Genomic DNA, 17693 nt, shown 5'->3' with positions numbered 1-17693 from the left:
TCAAAAACAGGAATTTGTGGAACAAAATCTGTCCCATCACTCCACACAAAAACACCTGGTGTCTTTCAAGAGCCAATAGCGGCACCACGGCGAGGAAACCGTGAACCAGGAGCTGAAGCATGTCTAGAAACAGTAGGGGCAGGCCAGGGACAGTGACGGAAAATTACTTGATGTTGAGGGTCTTTGTTCATCAGTGTCCCCATGTGGTCCCGCATGGCTGGGCCAGATGCTGCTGACGTGACAAAAGGTCGCTTGGCAACACCACACACTCCACTGGCACTAGCACCGAAACTATTTTCCGATTCTAAGTCACTAAAACCGGAAAATGATTCACCTTCCTCAGACTTGTCGACCAAAACATCAATATCTTGCAATGTAGCACATGAACTGTGGGGTCTGGCACGAAGTGGGGTCGAGTGAGGGCGAGGAGGCATGGGCGAGATGCTAGGCCTAGCCCTGGTGGAGCCAGCATGTTCACACTCATCATCGGTCGTATCCACCTCAGAGGGCTGTGTGTAGTCATGATCAAAGTCCGAGTCGTCAATATCAGATTCATCATCATCCAGGAACAAATTCTTATTAATTTCGTCAGAGGTCAGAGGTCGCGAGGAACGCCTCGTTGAGCGGGGTTGGTCGTTGGAACTTGATGCGTTCGACATGGTGTCCGCTGGGTAACTGAGGCCTCTACAAAATGGCGGCCTACGCTGGATTTTTTCCCAGGTGGCGTTTGTTTATGGTCAGGTGCTGCTCACCGATGACTACCCCACTCCCACGCAGGGCGTTTAAATTATAGAGCTAGACATGAAAGCGGCTATTAATGTATTGCGAGGTTTCGGTTTTGTGACTGAAATCATCTATATACGTATTGCGTGGTTTAAGGGTTAAAGGACCTCCAATTTAATCACCGTGCTATGAGGCCTTAACCCTTAACCACTGAACTGCGCAACATGCCTGTAGGCACTCGACGCGGGGTGCACAACACGCCTCCGGGATCTTATAGGTATAGCGTATGATTCAAAACTTCGTTACTATTCACATCAGCTTTCTCAGAGCTCTTGTTAACAAACGCCATTTAAAAAATAAATCTTGGGCAACATTCCCGGGTGTGAGAGCTGAGTGAGCAACCATATGGAACGAGAACGTCGTTCCCTCTATAGTCGAAAAAAACGAATTGCGGAACAACTTGAGAGTCGCACCTTATCTCAAGAAGGGACAAAGATTAGGCGGAGAAATAGAAACAATTGAACTCAAGCTACAAGATTCATACAAAACCCAGGAGAGGCAAAGAGAGCAAAAGGCCATCAGTGAAATAGAGAGAAATCCGAAATATTTTTTCTCCTGTGCAAAATCAAGATAAACAACCACATCTAGTATCGGGCCCCTGCGAAAGGGAGATTTAACTTTCACTGATGACAACAAAGAAATGAGCGAGTTACTGAGGAAGCAGTACGGCTCTGTTTTCAATGAGCCACTAAACGCACTAAAGATTGATAACCCAAATGAATTTTTCATGGATATGATACCAACATCAAATCATATATCAAATGTCACTCTATCCCCACTGGATTTTGAAGAAGCCACAAACAGAATGCCTATGCACTCTGCACTGATTCTTGGAACTCCATATTCATCAAGAACTGTAAAAAAAACACTATTGCAGGCCCTTCATATTCTTTGGCGACAAAGCCTAGATACCGGCGTTATCTCTGACATACTAAAAACAGCAGAGATACCACTCCATAAAGGAGGAAATAAGGCAGAGGCAAAAAATTACAGATCGATAGCACTAACATCGCACATCATAAAAATCTTTGAGAGAGTGCTAAGAAGTAAGATCACAAAATATAGGTACATGGAATCATAGCATCTCCATAAACCCGGACAACATGGTTTCAGAACAGGGCGCTCTTGCCTGTCACAGTTGCTGAACCACTATGACATGGCATTAGATGCCATGGAAGACAAACAAAGTGCTGATGCAATTTACACACATTTTGCAAAAGCCTTTGACAAATGTGACCATGGTGTTATTGCACATAATATGAGTTCAAAAGGAATTACCGGAAAAATAGACAGATGGATCTACAATTTCCTGACTAACAGAACCCAATGTGTAATAGTCAGCAAAATAAAATCCAGCCCATCAACCGTGAAGAGCTCAGTCCCCCAGGGTACTGTGCTTGCTCCATTACTTTTTCTCATTCTCATATCGGACATAGACAAGGACACAATCTATAGCACTGTATCAATCCTTTGCAGATGACTCTTGGATTTTCATGAGAGTAGGCAACATAGAGAACACGGCAAACCTCCAATCAGATGTAGATCAGGTCCTTCTGTGGGCTACTGAAAATAATATAGTGTTTAATGAAGATAAGTTCCAGCTCATGCGCTACGGAAAAATGAAAATATAAAAACGGAAACCACCTACAAAACTCGGGTAAATCATAACATAGAACGAAAAGGCAATGTAAAGGATTTGATTGTTCTCATGTCGGAAGAAATAAGAACACTAAAGAAGAATACTATAGAACATATAAGAACACACCTTTAAAGAACACTATAAAGTAGCCGTCACAACTGCAAGAAAAATGACAGGTTGGATAACAAGAACTTTTCACACTAGAGATGCTGTACCGATGATGATACTTTTTCAAAACGCTAGTGCTCTCTAGAGTGGAGTACTGCTGCTCAATGACAGCTCCTTCCAAAGCTGGAAGAAATTGCCAATCTGGAGAGCAGTGCAGAGATTCTTTACTGCTAGAATCCACTCAGTAAAACATCTAAACTATTGGGACCGACTAAAGAGCCTAAATCTGTATTTCCTTGAGCGCAGTCAAGAGAGATACATAATAATTTATATGTGGAAAATAGTAGAGGGGCTGGTCCCAAACCTGCACACAGAAATAATATCACATGAGACCAGGAGACATGGCAGGATGTGCAGAATACCCCTGTTGAAAAGCAGAGGTGCAACAGGTACTCTTGAGAGAGAACTCTATCAACATCAGAGACCCGAGACTGCTCAACATGCTTCCACTACACATAAGGGGCATAACTGGCTGACCCCCTCAGTGTTCAAGAGAGAACCTGATAAACACCTCCAAAGGATACCTGATCAACCAGGCTGTGATTTGTACGTCAGGCTGCGAGCAGCCATGTCGAACAGCCTGGTGGACCAATCCAGCAACCAGGAGACCTGGTCGATGACCGGGCCGCGGGGACGTTAAGCCCCGGAAGCACCTCAAGGTAACAAAGGCTGGCGCACGCAGCATGAGCTCACAGCATTGCTGTTCAGCTTGTGACCACAGCATCGCCTAATAATGTCAAAATATATATGTAACTGGTATTATTTAGCCATGATAGTATTACAGAAGAGCCTGAGTGTGATAATGACTGTGTATTATGTTCAAATATCAGTGAATCAATGCTGTACATGATGTTCACAGCGCTAGCCACAGCACCACAGCATTATTTCTTCCATCTAGGAATATTCAAAGGACTTCTTATGTTCCTTTACAAAATAAACTTGTTGTCAATTATTCATTTGTAGGATTTAGTGACCAGGATTGTGGTGATTGCAGGATTGTGATGATAATTAGCGCTGAGCGTAATATTGTGGTAGGAGGAATTTTGGTGAGGGAGGGAATCGAGGTAGCGTCACTGTGTGGGGCAGCCACTCGTGTTTTGCTCACCATACTAGTTTAGTGGTTTGCTATGGTGAACACATTCACCATCAACACACTCTGAACTCCGCGAGTGTGAGCTGCCACACCCAGTGTCAAAATGGCTGACATGCGGATGAAAGTTTAACATTCCTTTCAATTTTCTAAGAGCATTTTTCATTTAGATAATAAATGATTCTTAAAGGTAACACAATCGTTTAATAATGTATGACATATATCAGGTGTGGGTTATGTATGCTGGGTAAGGTGGTGAAATTTGAGCTTCCTTCATAACTGCCAACGTATCGTAAGCAATTTTTTGTTAGTTTGTGATAACAGACTGATAACTCGGCTTGTTTTTAATATTTTATTATTAGTAACACAATTTACTGTAATAATTTGGCTTGTTCTCAATATTTTATTATTAGCAACGATTTTTGTGCCTACCCAGTAGGCTTTTCCGGCTCCCTAGCCTATGGCGCTCGGTCTCCCATCCGTAATACGTCCGCATTAGATGCAGGACAATTTTTGTATACGTTTAAAAATTAGAAAAGTGCGTCTTATACAGCAGCAAATTTGGGTAATTACTGGTATTACATAAATGTAAAGTGTTGGAGGAAGGGTGAGGTGTTAGCCTGTGGAAAGAAGTTCACAGTTACTTTCTATCAAACACAGTTTACAGTAAGAAGCAAATTTGACCTTCGTCACCAACCAACAGATTGAAGATGATGGAAGGTTCCCAGAGATAAAATGTCGGCGCGTCTACAATCGTTGGACTGCCGAAGAACGGCTACAAATTCATCAAGCATGTACCGAGATGGGTCCAGCCAAAGCCGCAAGGGAATTGTCCCGAAGGTTTGGTAAAAAAGTGAATGAATCTACTGTTCGGAGCATTCATAAAAGCTACGTAGTTGGGTGGTGAAGAAGATGCAATGTGCTAAGAGTGCTCGATACCCTCACCAACTCAAGGTAACGATGCTTGCTAAGACTCGCTCGCGCTGCAATATTCAAAGTTGCTTGTTGTAAAATGGAAACGTCTGTCTGTATCATGGCTAATATTGCTCAGTGACTAGTCTTAAAACTCTTAGAAAATGTTAAGCTGTATTTTCCAAGTCACTCAATTAATGATTCTGTGTAATGTTTGTGCCTAATAAACATAAAGCATCTGTTGATGATGGTTTTGTAATATTTTCTTGTTAAATTCCTAATCAACAAATGCTAACGTAGGCTTCAAGTTTCCTTCTTTATGGCCTTCTACTGCATAGTGGTACTACATTTGTACAGTACAGTATTTCAAATTACTGAATAGTGTGGGATACAGATCTAAAGTGCCATCTTAGAAGGGTTGCCAAGCTCTTTGTCTTCTATATATATTATTTACCCTTTATTATCTTTTTTCTTTCCACTTTTATTAAATATTCCCCACAGCACACCTTTTTTTGTGTGTGTGAATATTACATCAGCGTGTTTATATAAAGCAAGTCAAAATTGTGAAATTTTTCATCAAGTAAGGCTTCAAGTAAGTAAGGTAAAGATCAAGTAAGAGCTTTAGGTTTGAGAGGTAACCATTAGGGGAAAAAAAATTGGTAAAATGTGGCACCTGTAAACCTGTCTTGGCATTAAGTAGGTAGGTTGCAAAGTAAATGTTTTGGTAAGGTTGGCAACATTTAACAAATTCCAAGATTATGGAATCAAACCACTATTTAAAATATTGAATTTAACTAGTAGAATAGTCAAAAGTAACATTCTGAAAGAGAATATTACGTAAAAACATTTAGTTGCCCCCCACCCTCTCCCATTTTGAATGAATAAACCCACCATTTTGCTCAAAAAAATTATATTAAGTTATATAAGGCTGCATCATGAAGGAACACTTGCATACTGGTCTATGTCAGATTACAGTACAGTATTATCAAATTCTGGGTTGCAAGAGGGCAGTATACATAAATGCTTGACATTGAAATAAGTAGAAGCTGCAGGATCTGTACCATGACTGACTGACTGCTGTGATAATGGTATAAGAACATGAGAACATAAGAAGAAAGGTAACTGCAGAAGGGCTATTGGCCCATACAAGGCAGCTCCTATTTATAACCACCCTGTATATTAGTAGTGGTAGTCAAGGAACTGTGTGTTGGGCAATGCAGTCATCCAAGAACTGTACATAGGAGTAGGAGGAAGAGAGTGGGGAGGGTGGCATATGTTATATTTATAATGCTACAATTTACATCTGTTTTCCCATTTGCTGATTATCTCAACTGTCAATCAAAACTTTGTCTATTTGCATTGCTTAGACATACCACAAATAAACTTTTTTTTTTTAATCTTACCAAGTAAGTTTTTAGCAATAAGGCATTTTGTCATACTGTACATTACTCTTAGAAAAATACATAAAATTGCCTTCATTTAATTAATTAATGGCTAGACTTTATTAGAGGAATCTATATCTAAGAAAATACGTGCCTGGCTCTGTATGTTTTAGGTTGCCGGCCAGATGCTTAGGCTAGCCCCACTTAACTTTTCAAGATAACAGTGGGGGTGGGTGGGTATGGAAGTATCATAGGCAGGTTGGGGCATGTCCCAGTGCTACAGAAATAAATAAGCCCACATCAATAAGCCCCCACTACAATTTTCACAAGGTTAAGTCTGAAATAGAGGTTGTGTTCCCTGTAGAGTTATTACATTCAATGCTTCTCTCAGAAAATTTATAAGGGTGAGATGGGGGGGAAAAAAAGAGAAAGGAATGTTAGAAAGAGGGGAGCAGTGGGGGGGGTATATGTGAGAGGGAGAATGGTGGGGGGGGGGGACAGGATGTTGAGGGAGGAAAGGGGAGGAGGCATGGGGGATGTTGAGAGAGAAAAAGAGGGGGGGGGATAGTGGAGGGGAAAGGGGAGGCAATTGGGGAAGAGGGAGACAAAGGGGAAAAAGGAAAGAGAGGCGGAGTGGGAGAGAGCAGTGGGGGAGACCCAGGTGCAACTGGGTGCTCCATCTAGTAAATAGGTACCTGGGAGTTAGTCAGCTGGCTTCCTGGGGGTGGAGGCCTGGTCGAGGACCGGGCCGCGGGGACACTAAAGCCCCGAAATCATCTCAAGATAACCTCAAGATCTAGTAAATAATGTAAATGCTAATAGTAATGTATAAATTAGTAAACAAAATATAAAATGTTGCAAGTGTATGGCCTTAATATTTTTACTGAAAATCCAGGAATTGTAATATTTTGTCTTGTGAAGGAGTCTTGTGTTGACCTTGGGTGGTTGCTGAGCAGTGCCAGAATTGCAGCGGGCAAAACGTGCTCATGTAGCATTTAATTAATGTTGAATCAGCATTAACATTAATGTTGTTTTATAGCTGAGCTCAGTGGAGGGGAGCTCAGTGGGCACAACATGCTTGAGTAGCATTTAATCAATATTTTCAACATTGTTTAATTGATACATCATTATCATTTGGTGAGATTTTGCATGAGGATAATTAATTTGTTCATCTGTACACTTCTAGCAAGTTTACTTCCTCAATCCTTTGTAGCAGTTCTGGTGGTGCAGTGGTAACACACTCGCCCTGCACTTCAAAATTGCATATAGCACACATTTTGCCTGAAAAAAAAAAATATATATATATATACAGTATATGGTAATCACTCATTTGCTGGTGTTAAAAAAGTTTAGTGTCTCCCCTGCAGCTGCCCTAAACATTCAGACACTGGATGGTGATTCTTTTTATTATTATTATTATTATTATTATTAACACTGAACTGCGCAATGCGCCTGCAGGCCCTCGACGGGGGGTGCGCAACGCACCTCTGGGTATTTTTATTTTTCACGTTCCATTCAAAACTGGCGCATGGAGACGCGGGTACGAAATGGATACCTGGGGGCCCCAGTGATCGTCCGCCATTTTGAAAAAAAATCCCAGCATGCCCCGCGGCCGTGGGGAGCCTCAGTTTCAAAGCAGCAACCATGCCTGACGCATCGTCTACGAGCTCCCGCTCCACGGTTCACCCACCGTCATGTAAAACAACTCTCTGAGGAGGAGATACTCTACATTTTGTATGATGATGGTGCTATGGATGATGACTTGGACTATGATCTAGAGAAAGACCTTACACAGAGGTCTGATACAAGTGAGGGAGAGACTGAGGTGGATGATGTAGCGAGTGTGTACAGTACACGCGCCTTGCCCGGCCTGCCTCGCTGCCCTGGGTCAACACCATTATCATCACCACCACCATGTATGTCCCCAGACGCAAGTTTGTTCAGTGATAGTACGTGCGATGAATCTATCTCGGGCTTCAGTGACATAGGCTCCGATACAAGTAGTGTTGACGACCCGAGTAAAAGCGGCGAGGGTATTACCACCCGGGGTTTTGCTGCCTCGGCAACGTGTCACGGCAGGCAGCAGCGTGTCTCGCAGCAACTGGACAATGATGACAGTGGCCCCTCTACATCAGGTGTTCGTGGTAGGCCTACAATGCGTTAGAACAGCCTTATCTCCTACTATACCCTCATGCAGCTCCAGCACCAGACGACGTAGCCGTGTTTTTGGTGCTCATGGTGGTGTTGGCCGTGGTGTTGGTGCCAAAACCAAACGCCCGGGTGTACTTGTGTGGGAGGATTGTGCCACATTTGTTCCGCAAATACCAATGTTTGATGCTACCGATGTTGGTGTTGCACCATTATTCCTGTATACAGGTGATGATATGGCAGAAATAGACTATTTCCTGGCATATTTCAACAACAAATTCATGACCCATCTTGTGACTGAGACAAACGGATACGCTCACAGCCTCATAGACGCCGGCATTTTACCTGCCTTACGTGATGGAAGGATACCACAATTGACAAAATGTACGTGTTTCTCGCACTCGGCATGATGATGAAGCACTCCGAGAAAGCTATCGTCCAGGATTATTGGAGCAAAGACAGCCTTGTTCCATCGCCGGTGTTCAACCAATATATGTCGCGTGATAGGTTCCTGTTGATTCTCAGGTGCCTGCATTTTGAGAATAATGCAAATAAGGACAGACATGACAGACTGTGGAAGTTATGGAAGGTGTTCAGTGATATGAGAGGCAAGTTCCGCGATTATCTTATACCTGCATAGAATGTGGTAATCGACGAATCTCCTGTATTGTTGAAGGGGCGACTGACATTCAAGCAGTACATTCCATCAAAGCGCCACCGTTTTGGACTCATGTTTTTCGTGCTGTGCGATTGTGAGACTGGTATCGTCATGGACATGATACTGTATTCTGGTACAGACGTTGATATACCAGCTAAGATCCACACGGGTTCTCTGGCAGTGTCGTCAAAACCCTGATGGAACCGTTGCTGAACAAGGGGCATATGCTGTTCACCGACAACTATTAAACCAGCCCCTTGTTGACCAGATACCTCCTTGCCCACAACACCGGCGTATGTGGCACTGTGAAGGCCCACAGGCAGGAAATGCCAGTGTTTGGCATTGGTATAGCAGTGGGTGACTGCCAGCTGCATAGGTGTAACAATATGCTGTCAGTGCAGGTGGAGGGACAGACGCGAGGTGAATATGCTGACTATGATTCACACCGGTGCCATGTTGGACAGTGGCAAAGTCCACTTTCAAATGCGCTTCCCCATTTATAAACCAGAATGTGTCATAGACTACAATGTGAACATGCACCTCGTTGATAAATGTGACATGATGCTCGGTACAGTGGAGTGCGTGTGCAAGTCTGTGAAGTGGACGAAAAAGTTCTTTTTCCACCTAATAGATGTTGCAGTGCTCAACTGCTTCAATATGTACCTGGTAAAATCAGGCAAGAGACCGCCAATACAGACATTGTGTTGCTGTTGTCACAACTGCTTGTAAAGCATGGCAAGGAGGGTTCTGTTGCACCGCGTGGGGTGCAAGTGCAGCTCCAGACAGACTGAGGGGGGGGTAACGAGATATTCAGTGTCAACATGTTCGAGTATATGCCAGGCACAGCGTCATAGGGAGAAGGGTAAACGTGCCTGTATAGTATGCAGGAACACTACCCGAAGAGAACAAAAGCGAAGATGCATCAGCACCTGGTGCGTGGAGTGTAAGGTTCCACTATGTCCCGTTGGCTGTTGTGCAGCATATCACACACTCGCTGGATTTCTGAGTGTGTTTATGGTGTGTGTATATAGTGTGTGATACTGTATAGTGTGTAAATATATTGTAAATATAAATAAATTAGCCTGATGCATTGGAAATATGTGCAGGATATGTGTACACGTGTCATGCCCGTAACACAGTGTCTTCGGACAGTACGGATGTTCTACTGCCATAATATAGTGTATGTGTTCATTATACATAAGATTGGCACGAAAAAACAAACAAAATGTATTTGGAACTGTGTGCAAAAAATGAACAAAAATATATTCATGGCAACTCAGTGCATCTTGAACCAGGGCACCCTACTGGCCCTGGGAGCGTACCCTACGGGTGACCGGTGATTGATGACGTCACACGCTGACTTACAGACCCCATAGCAGCCGAAGTAAGTACAATTTCGACTTTGTATTCACCTAGTTGTGTTTGTGGGGGTTGAGCTTTACTCTTTCAGCCCGCCTCTCAACTGTCAGTCAACTGTTTACTAACTACTTTTTTTTCCTCCGCACCACAAACACACACACACTCACACACACACCCCAGGAAGCAGCCCATGTGACAGCTGACTAACTTCGAGGTACCTATTTACTGCTAGGGTAACGGGCATTCAGGGTGAAAGAAACTTTGCCCATTTGTTTCTGCCTGGTGCGGGAATCGAACCCGTGCCACAGAATTACGAGTCCCGCGCGCTATCCACCAGGCTACAAGGTTTATGTTTACATATCCATACTCGGGGAAGGGTTTTTGACACTTTCAAAAATAAAAATAATTTTTTCCAGAGAATTTATTTCGTGCGCACAGGGGGAGGGGGAGTGCCGTATTTAAAAGCCGAGCAGCCCAGTGGTTAACCACTGTACTGTACTGCTCTGCATTAAAATATGACAAACCTGTGGTGTACCAAAAATAAATTCTTTCCAAAAATATATTTTCTCTTATATTGTTAAAATGCAGTCTCTGATCACAGGAAACTAAAAAAAAATATTGTATGTGACATACTTTAGCCATAATGGAGCTGGGAAGTTGAGCAAATTATGGGCATTGAGCGACGGAGGGCGCAAGGTCACTATGCCCCGCCATCTTGTGGGGCGGCAGTTGCCGCGAATATAATGTTTCACAATTATTTTGATGTTTTTCATTCGTTTCTTCTCTGAATTTTACTGTAATATTATTCAAAAGTGTGTAATTAGTGGAATTTATATAGTTCAATGTGTGGAACATTGCTATGCTCAAAATTATGGGGCTCATATGTGAAATGTATATTATATTCTACGAACAATCAAACAGTGGTTTTTGCTGTTATTATGCTATATGCACACATTGTATATACCTATCTACATACATGTTTACCATAAGGAACCTCTAAGTTAGTTTAGTGAGCCCAAAACAACAAAAGTGGCCGCAACACACCAGCCTGCAGACTGCTGGCTGACTCCCCTCCCTTCTTCAACACCCGCACACCAACATTCCCCCCCCCCCTCCTGCCATACTTTTATTGTTTTTATTACACTATTTACACACGTTATATATAATTACCTGTTTTATTCACCATAACTGTACAACTAAGCTGGTATGGTGTCCAAACAGCATAGTGGCTACTGCATGACAAGTCACTTAGCAGGTAGCAGATGACAACCTCACCAAAATGGCTCCTCCCAGTAAACTCCTTTTGCTGTTATTACACTCTATACACAGGTTATATATAAGTATCTACATTTGTATTCACCATAGTGAACAACATAGCTGGTATGGTGATTCCAGACAATAACATGTTGCCACACACCAGCCAGCAGGTGACACTATATCCCTCCTTCCCTCCCTCGCCAACAATACTCCTCCCACCATACTTTGCACATCACTAATTCTCACCACAATTCTGCTATTATCAGAATCCTGGTCACTAAATCATGTAAATAAATAATTTTCCATGTTTGTTTTGTAAAGGAACATGAAAAGCCGTTTGAAGAATTTTAGATGGATGAAATAATGGCAGTGCTGTGGCTAGTGCTGTGAACATCTTGAACAGCATTTATTCACTGATATCTGAACGTTGTACACTGTCTTTATCACAGTCAGGCCTATCTGTAATACTATCATGGCTAAATAATACCAGATACATGTATATTTGGACATTTTTAGGCGATGCTGTGGTCACAAGCTGAACAGCAGTGCTGTGAGCTCATGCCTGCGTGCACCAGCCTTGGTTGCTCACTCAGTACTGAGGCCTTCATACCCAGGAATGTTGCCCACAGTTTTTTTATATATAAATGGCGTGTGTTTAGGAGAGCCCTGAGGAAGCTGATGTGAACCCTATGTAGCCGCAGGAGTTTTGAATGATACGCTATACCTATACTGTGGCACATTGCCCTGTGGTACCCTGTGGCACATTGCCCTGTGGTACCCTGTGGCACATTGCCTACCACCCGTCGAGAGCCTCAAGGTGCGTTGTGCAGTGCAGTGGTTAAAGGCCTAGAAGGAAGGTGATGGACTCTGGAGTTTTTCCAAGATTGGGGATGGTTACTGGAAGCCTGAGGAAGCAAATGTCAGCCCTGTGTGTGTATGTAATTCTATTTTAAATATTTTAAATCTCTAATTCATACATACATGATATGCACCATCCAGGCAAAGTCATATGTGATTTACACCCTCTGAAGAGTTAAGGTGATGGATAAGCCTTAGAGACCAGCAGGGGCTACAAGGGATCCAATAGAAACTGCTCAAAGCCAACTGCTATGTGAAAATTCTGGACACCAATCATCTGCTAGCATGAAACTGATACTGAAAAGGAGAAAAGACTCCAGTTGAAAATAGGCCAATGGGAAGAAAATCCCTGAGAAACCAAAAAGCAAGAAGACCACAGCTTCTAGCAAAAATGTTGAAAATAAGTTGAATCAGATAGGGAACATGTTTGCTGGTCCCTGTAGTTTCAACAGATTAGTTGCCTTGAGAAACCCTAATTCTAGGGAGTCGAATGGAGTGTCATAGTCAGTGGTACCTCGGAAAGAAAACAAGGATGGAACCTGAATTGATGTGTGGCCGTGGCTTCGGAGCTTGATCAGTGGCAGGTCCTGCTGACTGAAATGCAGTGGGAAGCAACACCGGGTGAACTTGTCTTGTGGGGGGGGGGGGGGTAGAATCAAGCCATGAACACGTCGATCCATTGATCGGGGCAGAGGCAACTCCTCTAACAGACAAGGAGGAGGCCATACATGCCTCCTGGGATAACAAGCCCTTAAACCTAACAGCAGGGTCATCAAGAGAGAAATAGGGTAAACTAGCTCCAAAGATCCTCAGTAGTATACCCCTGCCATTGGAGTGAGAGGGTAATGGTCAGAGCATACTAATGCCATCCCCTCTGGGTCCAAAACTGGCAGGGAGAATGCAAAGGGTTACAGACATAACAAGCCACTGAAAACCCTTTCATTAGCAGGCCTAGCAGCTTAGCAATGAGGTAACTTGAGAAGAGTTAGTTCATAAAGGCCACTGAACCTTTCAAAGTAAAGTATCTAGTGGGGCAGGGTAAAACAGACCACCGGAGATGAGAACCCTGGTAGGCAAGAGTATGTTTCGGCACAGCGAAATTGCAAGAACATGGTGTATCGATGAGAAAATGTTGATGCTGTATGATGGGATAATATGCACATCCCTGGACTACACAAGCACATGCAGGGGCCTGACTCATCTTGCTAAGGCTTTGTCTGAACCAGCTTTGGGGAGCTACTGGGAAAGATCCACAGGAAGAAGAATGATCATAAAAGGTGCTGTTATAAGCCTTATAAATCAATGCATAATTTGCCTAATTTGATGTACAGTAGACATAAATTTCAGGTCATGGTGCTCAGTTTACCATAACTTATGCAAGATATATTGACAACAGAATAAATGTTCTAAATAGGTTAATGAAAGTGAAATATTCTGCTGAGAATGGATGATGATGGCGTGATGAGCAGTGTTTTGGTGCTGTTGCCACCACATGGCAGTGCACACCATGATGCCTATTTCCTTTTTCCAAAACCATGAAATGATTGTGTTCATAACACTATGCAGAGATATTTTTTTTTATGAAAGTGGACCACGTTAGGTATCAGGTGTTGATCATCGCAGCTAAATAATTAAGATATAGTAGCCAACTCTGTCTACTCCATGGATTTTGAAGTGTATTCTGTACTGGTATTCAAATACATTCTGTCAGCAAAACTACAAATGCAATACAGTACTGTACTGTATTTGAAACATTTCCACAAGACTTCTGCCAGTTAACCTTCATGCACCCAAAAAAATAGATTTATACTGGCAGTATAGAGACTTGTGAATGAAAAAGGGACATTCTCAGAACAGGAAGTAAAGCTAAATAACAAAAGATGCATGGGGGTAATGGAGGAATGATACCATGGACTCACTAATATGCCAACAGTTGTACTTTGGTGGCCTGAGTTGGAAGACCCGATGCTGCAAGTGAATTCAACATTATTGAACTAGCCTAATGTTAAGTGTAAAAGTGTGATGATCCCCTGAGAGAGGAAATATTATGCCGAGTTGTGTGTCCCCACTCAAGAGTGAGAGCCATCATTGAGGGGAAGAAAGCTGCAAGTTTACATACTTTGGCAACACTCGATAATTGTTCCATTAGAAGATGGCTGGTAGCATTTCATGGCCATCTGTCTACCTTGTAACAGACTTTTGCTGGTTGTTACTAAAACTTACGGCATAGTAATATGCTATTCTTATCATTGCTGCCTGCTACTTTAATAAATAATGGAACCCCCCGCTACATTTTTGCAATAGCATGTGCACAGGGATGACGGAGCCAGCTTAGCTGCCTCAAACGTTGTAGCATTACATCCCAGCTGTTCAGACTTGGAAAATTCCATTGAAGATTGAAATTGACCATCACCATCAATCAACAGGTTGAAGAAGATGGCAGCTTGCTGTTGGGAAGAAGCCGTCGCGAGTGTGTTCGTTGGATGCCCGAGCAGCGTTGGCAGATCTACCGGGCCTGCTGTGAACTGGGACCAGTTAAGGCTGCAAGAGAAATGTCACGCAAGTTTGGTAGAAAATTAAATGAATCGACAGTAAGAAGCATTCATAAAAGTTACATCATTAGGAGGTGAAGAGTATAGCTCTTCCATATCCTTCACCATGTTATCAAGGTAATACATAGAGGAAAGAACTGATGAAACATCCGTCACATGAATGGCGTGTTTAATGCCAAGTCTCCTGTAATGACTTCGTACAAACATTTTGTATGATATATATTTTTATAGTTTGAAATAAGGCATTTGTTAGTTAATACAGTACTATATTCATCCTAGAGATAGATTTAGTAATTTTGGATGGGTTGTTTTGGAAGAATTTGACTGCCTTATCTTCAAGTGGTTCCAAGGATCAATATCCCTATTGCCCAGTCTTTCTGGTTGGTGGTCTGGTCAACCAGCCTATTAGAAATAGCTGTGCACAGTCTGACGTATGCGTAGCAGCCCGGTTGATTAGGTATCCTTTGGAGGTGTGTATCAAGTTTCCTTTTGAATACCGTGAGAAGTTGGCTAGGTATGCCCCTTATGTTTAGAGGGAGAGTGCTGAAAAGTCTTGGGCCCTTGATGTTGACAGAATTGTCTCGTAGCATACTTATTGCACGAAAAAAGAATCCTTCTCATGGCTCTTATTGATTTTCTCGCTAATATATCACGTTAAGGTGATTTCGTTGTGGATAGCTATTGCACCTCTACTTCTCAATGGGACCATTTTGCACAAACTGCCATGTCTCCTAGCCTCATGTGCAGTTATTTCTGTGTGCAGATTTGGAACAAGTCTCTAATATTTTCCAAGTGTAAATTATAATGTACCGTATACCTGTGCCCTTGAGCATTCAGTTTGAGAAATTTTAAACAGTCCAAAAATGTAAACATTTTACTGAATGGATTAAGGCTCTTAACATGTTCTCCAGGTCGCCAACTTCTCCAGCTTTGAATGGGGCTGGTAATGTGCAACAATATTCTACCCTTCATAACACTAGTGTCTGAAAATACCATTATTTTTGCTTTTACTTTTAATCTCTTGTTTGAAAAGTTCTTGTTATCTAGTCTGTCATTTTTCTTGCAGTTGTGACAGCTACTTTATTGTGTTGTTTAAAACTACAGTACTGTAAGGTCTTCTGACATAATTTCTCACTGGTCATTTATATTGCTTTTTCTTGCATGCTTGAGAGAGCACATTGGAATAAATTGAGTACCTTGGGGGACCGAGCTTTTCACGTTGGATGGTCAAGATTTTACTATGCTGATTACAGTGGAACCTCGGTACTCGAACTGAATTGGTTCCAGATGTCCGTTAAGAGTGGCGATCTTTTTGGATACCAAATACAGTACCATAATTTTTTCCCATAAGGAATAATGTAAATTGGATTAATCTGTTTGTGACCACAAAAAAATACACATACAATAAATAAATGAAATAATTGTAAATTAATTCTCACTTTACCTGCATTTAGGAGAATTGATGGCATATGTTGAAGGTGGTGAGGAAGAGGAGTAGAGATGTTATTCTTTGGCAGGGAAGTCAACCTCTTAAGTTGTCTGTGATCTTTGTTTTATAACTGCGTTCACTCCAACATCAGCTGCTTTGAAGGCCTCTGTTTTTAAATCTCATGGAGATTGTAGATTTAGGTATACCAAAATTGGTAGCAAGAACAGACATGCTGGCACCACTTTTATATTTTGCTATGAGTTCTGTTTTTCATCTCAATCATGGTTCAAACTAATTTTATTTTGTTTGGCTCTTATTACTAATTTTCTTAGGCACCATGGTGACCTATGTATGCCAAGAATATATTACAAATGTCCAAGAAAACACGAGAAAGTTTTCAAAGAAGTTTATGGAGGTTTTGCACTAAATAAAAGCTACTGGAAAATGGACTTGTCTATTAGGCATGTTTGAGTGGTGAGCAAACGGTTGAGTACCCAGCACAAACATGTCATTATTTGAGGTGGGAGCTGTTCGAGTACTGAGGTTCCTCTGTCTTACCCTTTGGGTTCTGTTCATTAGGAAATTAAAGGTTCATATTCCTACTTTGCCAATTATTCCTTTTGTTCATATTTTATGTGCAGTTTCACCATGGTCACATTTATTGAATGTTTTCACAAAAGTGTGCACATGACACACTTATGTGACCAATGTACCAAAATACATTGGTATTTTGTTTGTTTTCCATGACATCTAGTGCCTTGCCTTAGTGATCTAGAAATTGAGAGGCTGGAGCATCCTGCTCTAAACCCATGTTGGCAAGGGTTATGTAGACGTTTTGAATCCTTTGTTTTATCTTCACTGTTTTAGCACTTTCGACGAGTTTTGTGTAATGTTAGTGCTATCAGTCTGATTTGTTTACTTATGCTTTACTGCCCCATTTGTGTGGGGGGGGGGGGGAGCTCAATTTCTGCTGTTTTAAGTGCATTTGGGTTTAACACCAGTATCCACATTACATCTCCAAAGGGTGTTTAGGACCTATGATAGTGGTTTTATGTAATTTTATTTTTAGTTGAACATGGGGGGTTTCCAGGCATTTTGACTTTGGCAGAGTGCATGGACATGCTGGCTATGGGTACTTCAGTGTCCAGTGGTGTTATTGTGACATCTGGTGTATGGGTCGATGTTGGGGTTATGTTTGGGAAAAATTCACTTAGCTTCTTACTTTCCAGTGTGTTATGAGGTTCACTGAAAACAGTCAAACTGTGACCCCTAGTGTTCCACTCATTTCTTTGCAATCATCTGTGAAAGTTTCATCTCTCTTCAGTATGGGCCCATTGCTAGATGTACTTTCATCTCAAAACTTTCCATAGAAAAAATGTTTCGGGGTCCTTTCAGTTTCATTGACACTTTTTACTCTATTTCACAAACTCCAATAATAATTATAATTCACTGTGTCGG

The 17693-nt window shown here is 42.1% G+C and overlaps 1 protein-coding gene across 11 annotated transcripts in view; it reads left to right on the top strand.

The window, feature by feature from the left end:
- Positions 1–17693, top strand: part of LOC123765886 (protein bric-a-brac 2) — a 146750-nt gene that overhangs the window by 34809 nt on the left and 94248 nt on the right. Inside the window, exon 5 of one of the 11 annotated variants that reach the window (XM_045754743.2) lies at positions 14681–14923. The exons of 8 other annotated variants lie outside the window; for them this stretch is intronic. In XM_045754743.2, coding sequence (XP_045610699.1) covers positions 14681–14884 — 204 coding nt within the window. In that variant the 3' untranslated portion in view covers positions 14885–14923. Of the gene's footprint in view, positions 1–4383; positions 4836–14680; positions 14924–17693 lie in introns of those variants that run through there. 2 more of the 11 variants (XM_045754741.2, XM_045754740.2) reach the window with 2 other exon arrangements.

The sequence above is a fragment of the Procambarus clarkii genome, chromosome 37 (genome assembly GCF_040958095.1).
Source record: "Procambarus clarkii isolate CNS0578487 chromosome 37, FALCON_Pclarkii_2.0, whole genome shotgun sequence".
Classification (NCBI taxonomy): domain Eukaryota; kingdom Metazoa; phylum Arthropoda; class Malacostraca; order Decapoda; family Cambaridae; genus Procambarus; species Procambarus clarkii.
This window is presented reverse-complemented; position numbering and strand designations above follow the sequence as displayed.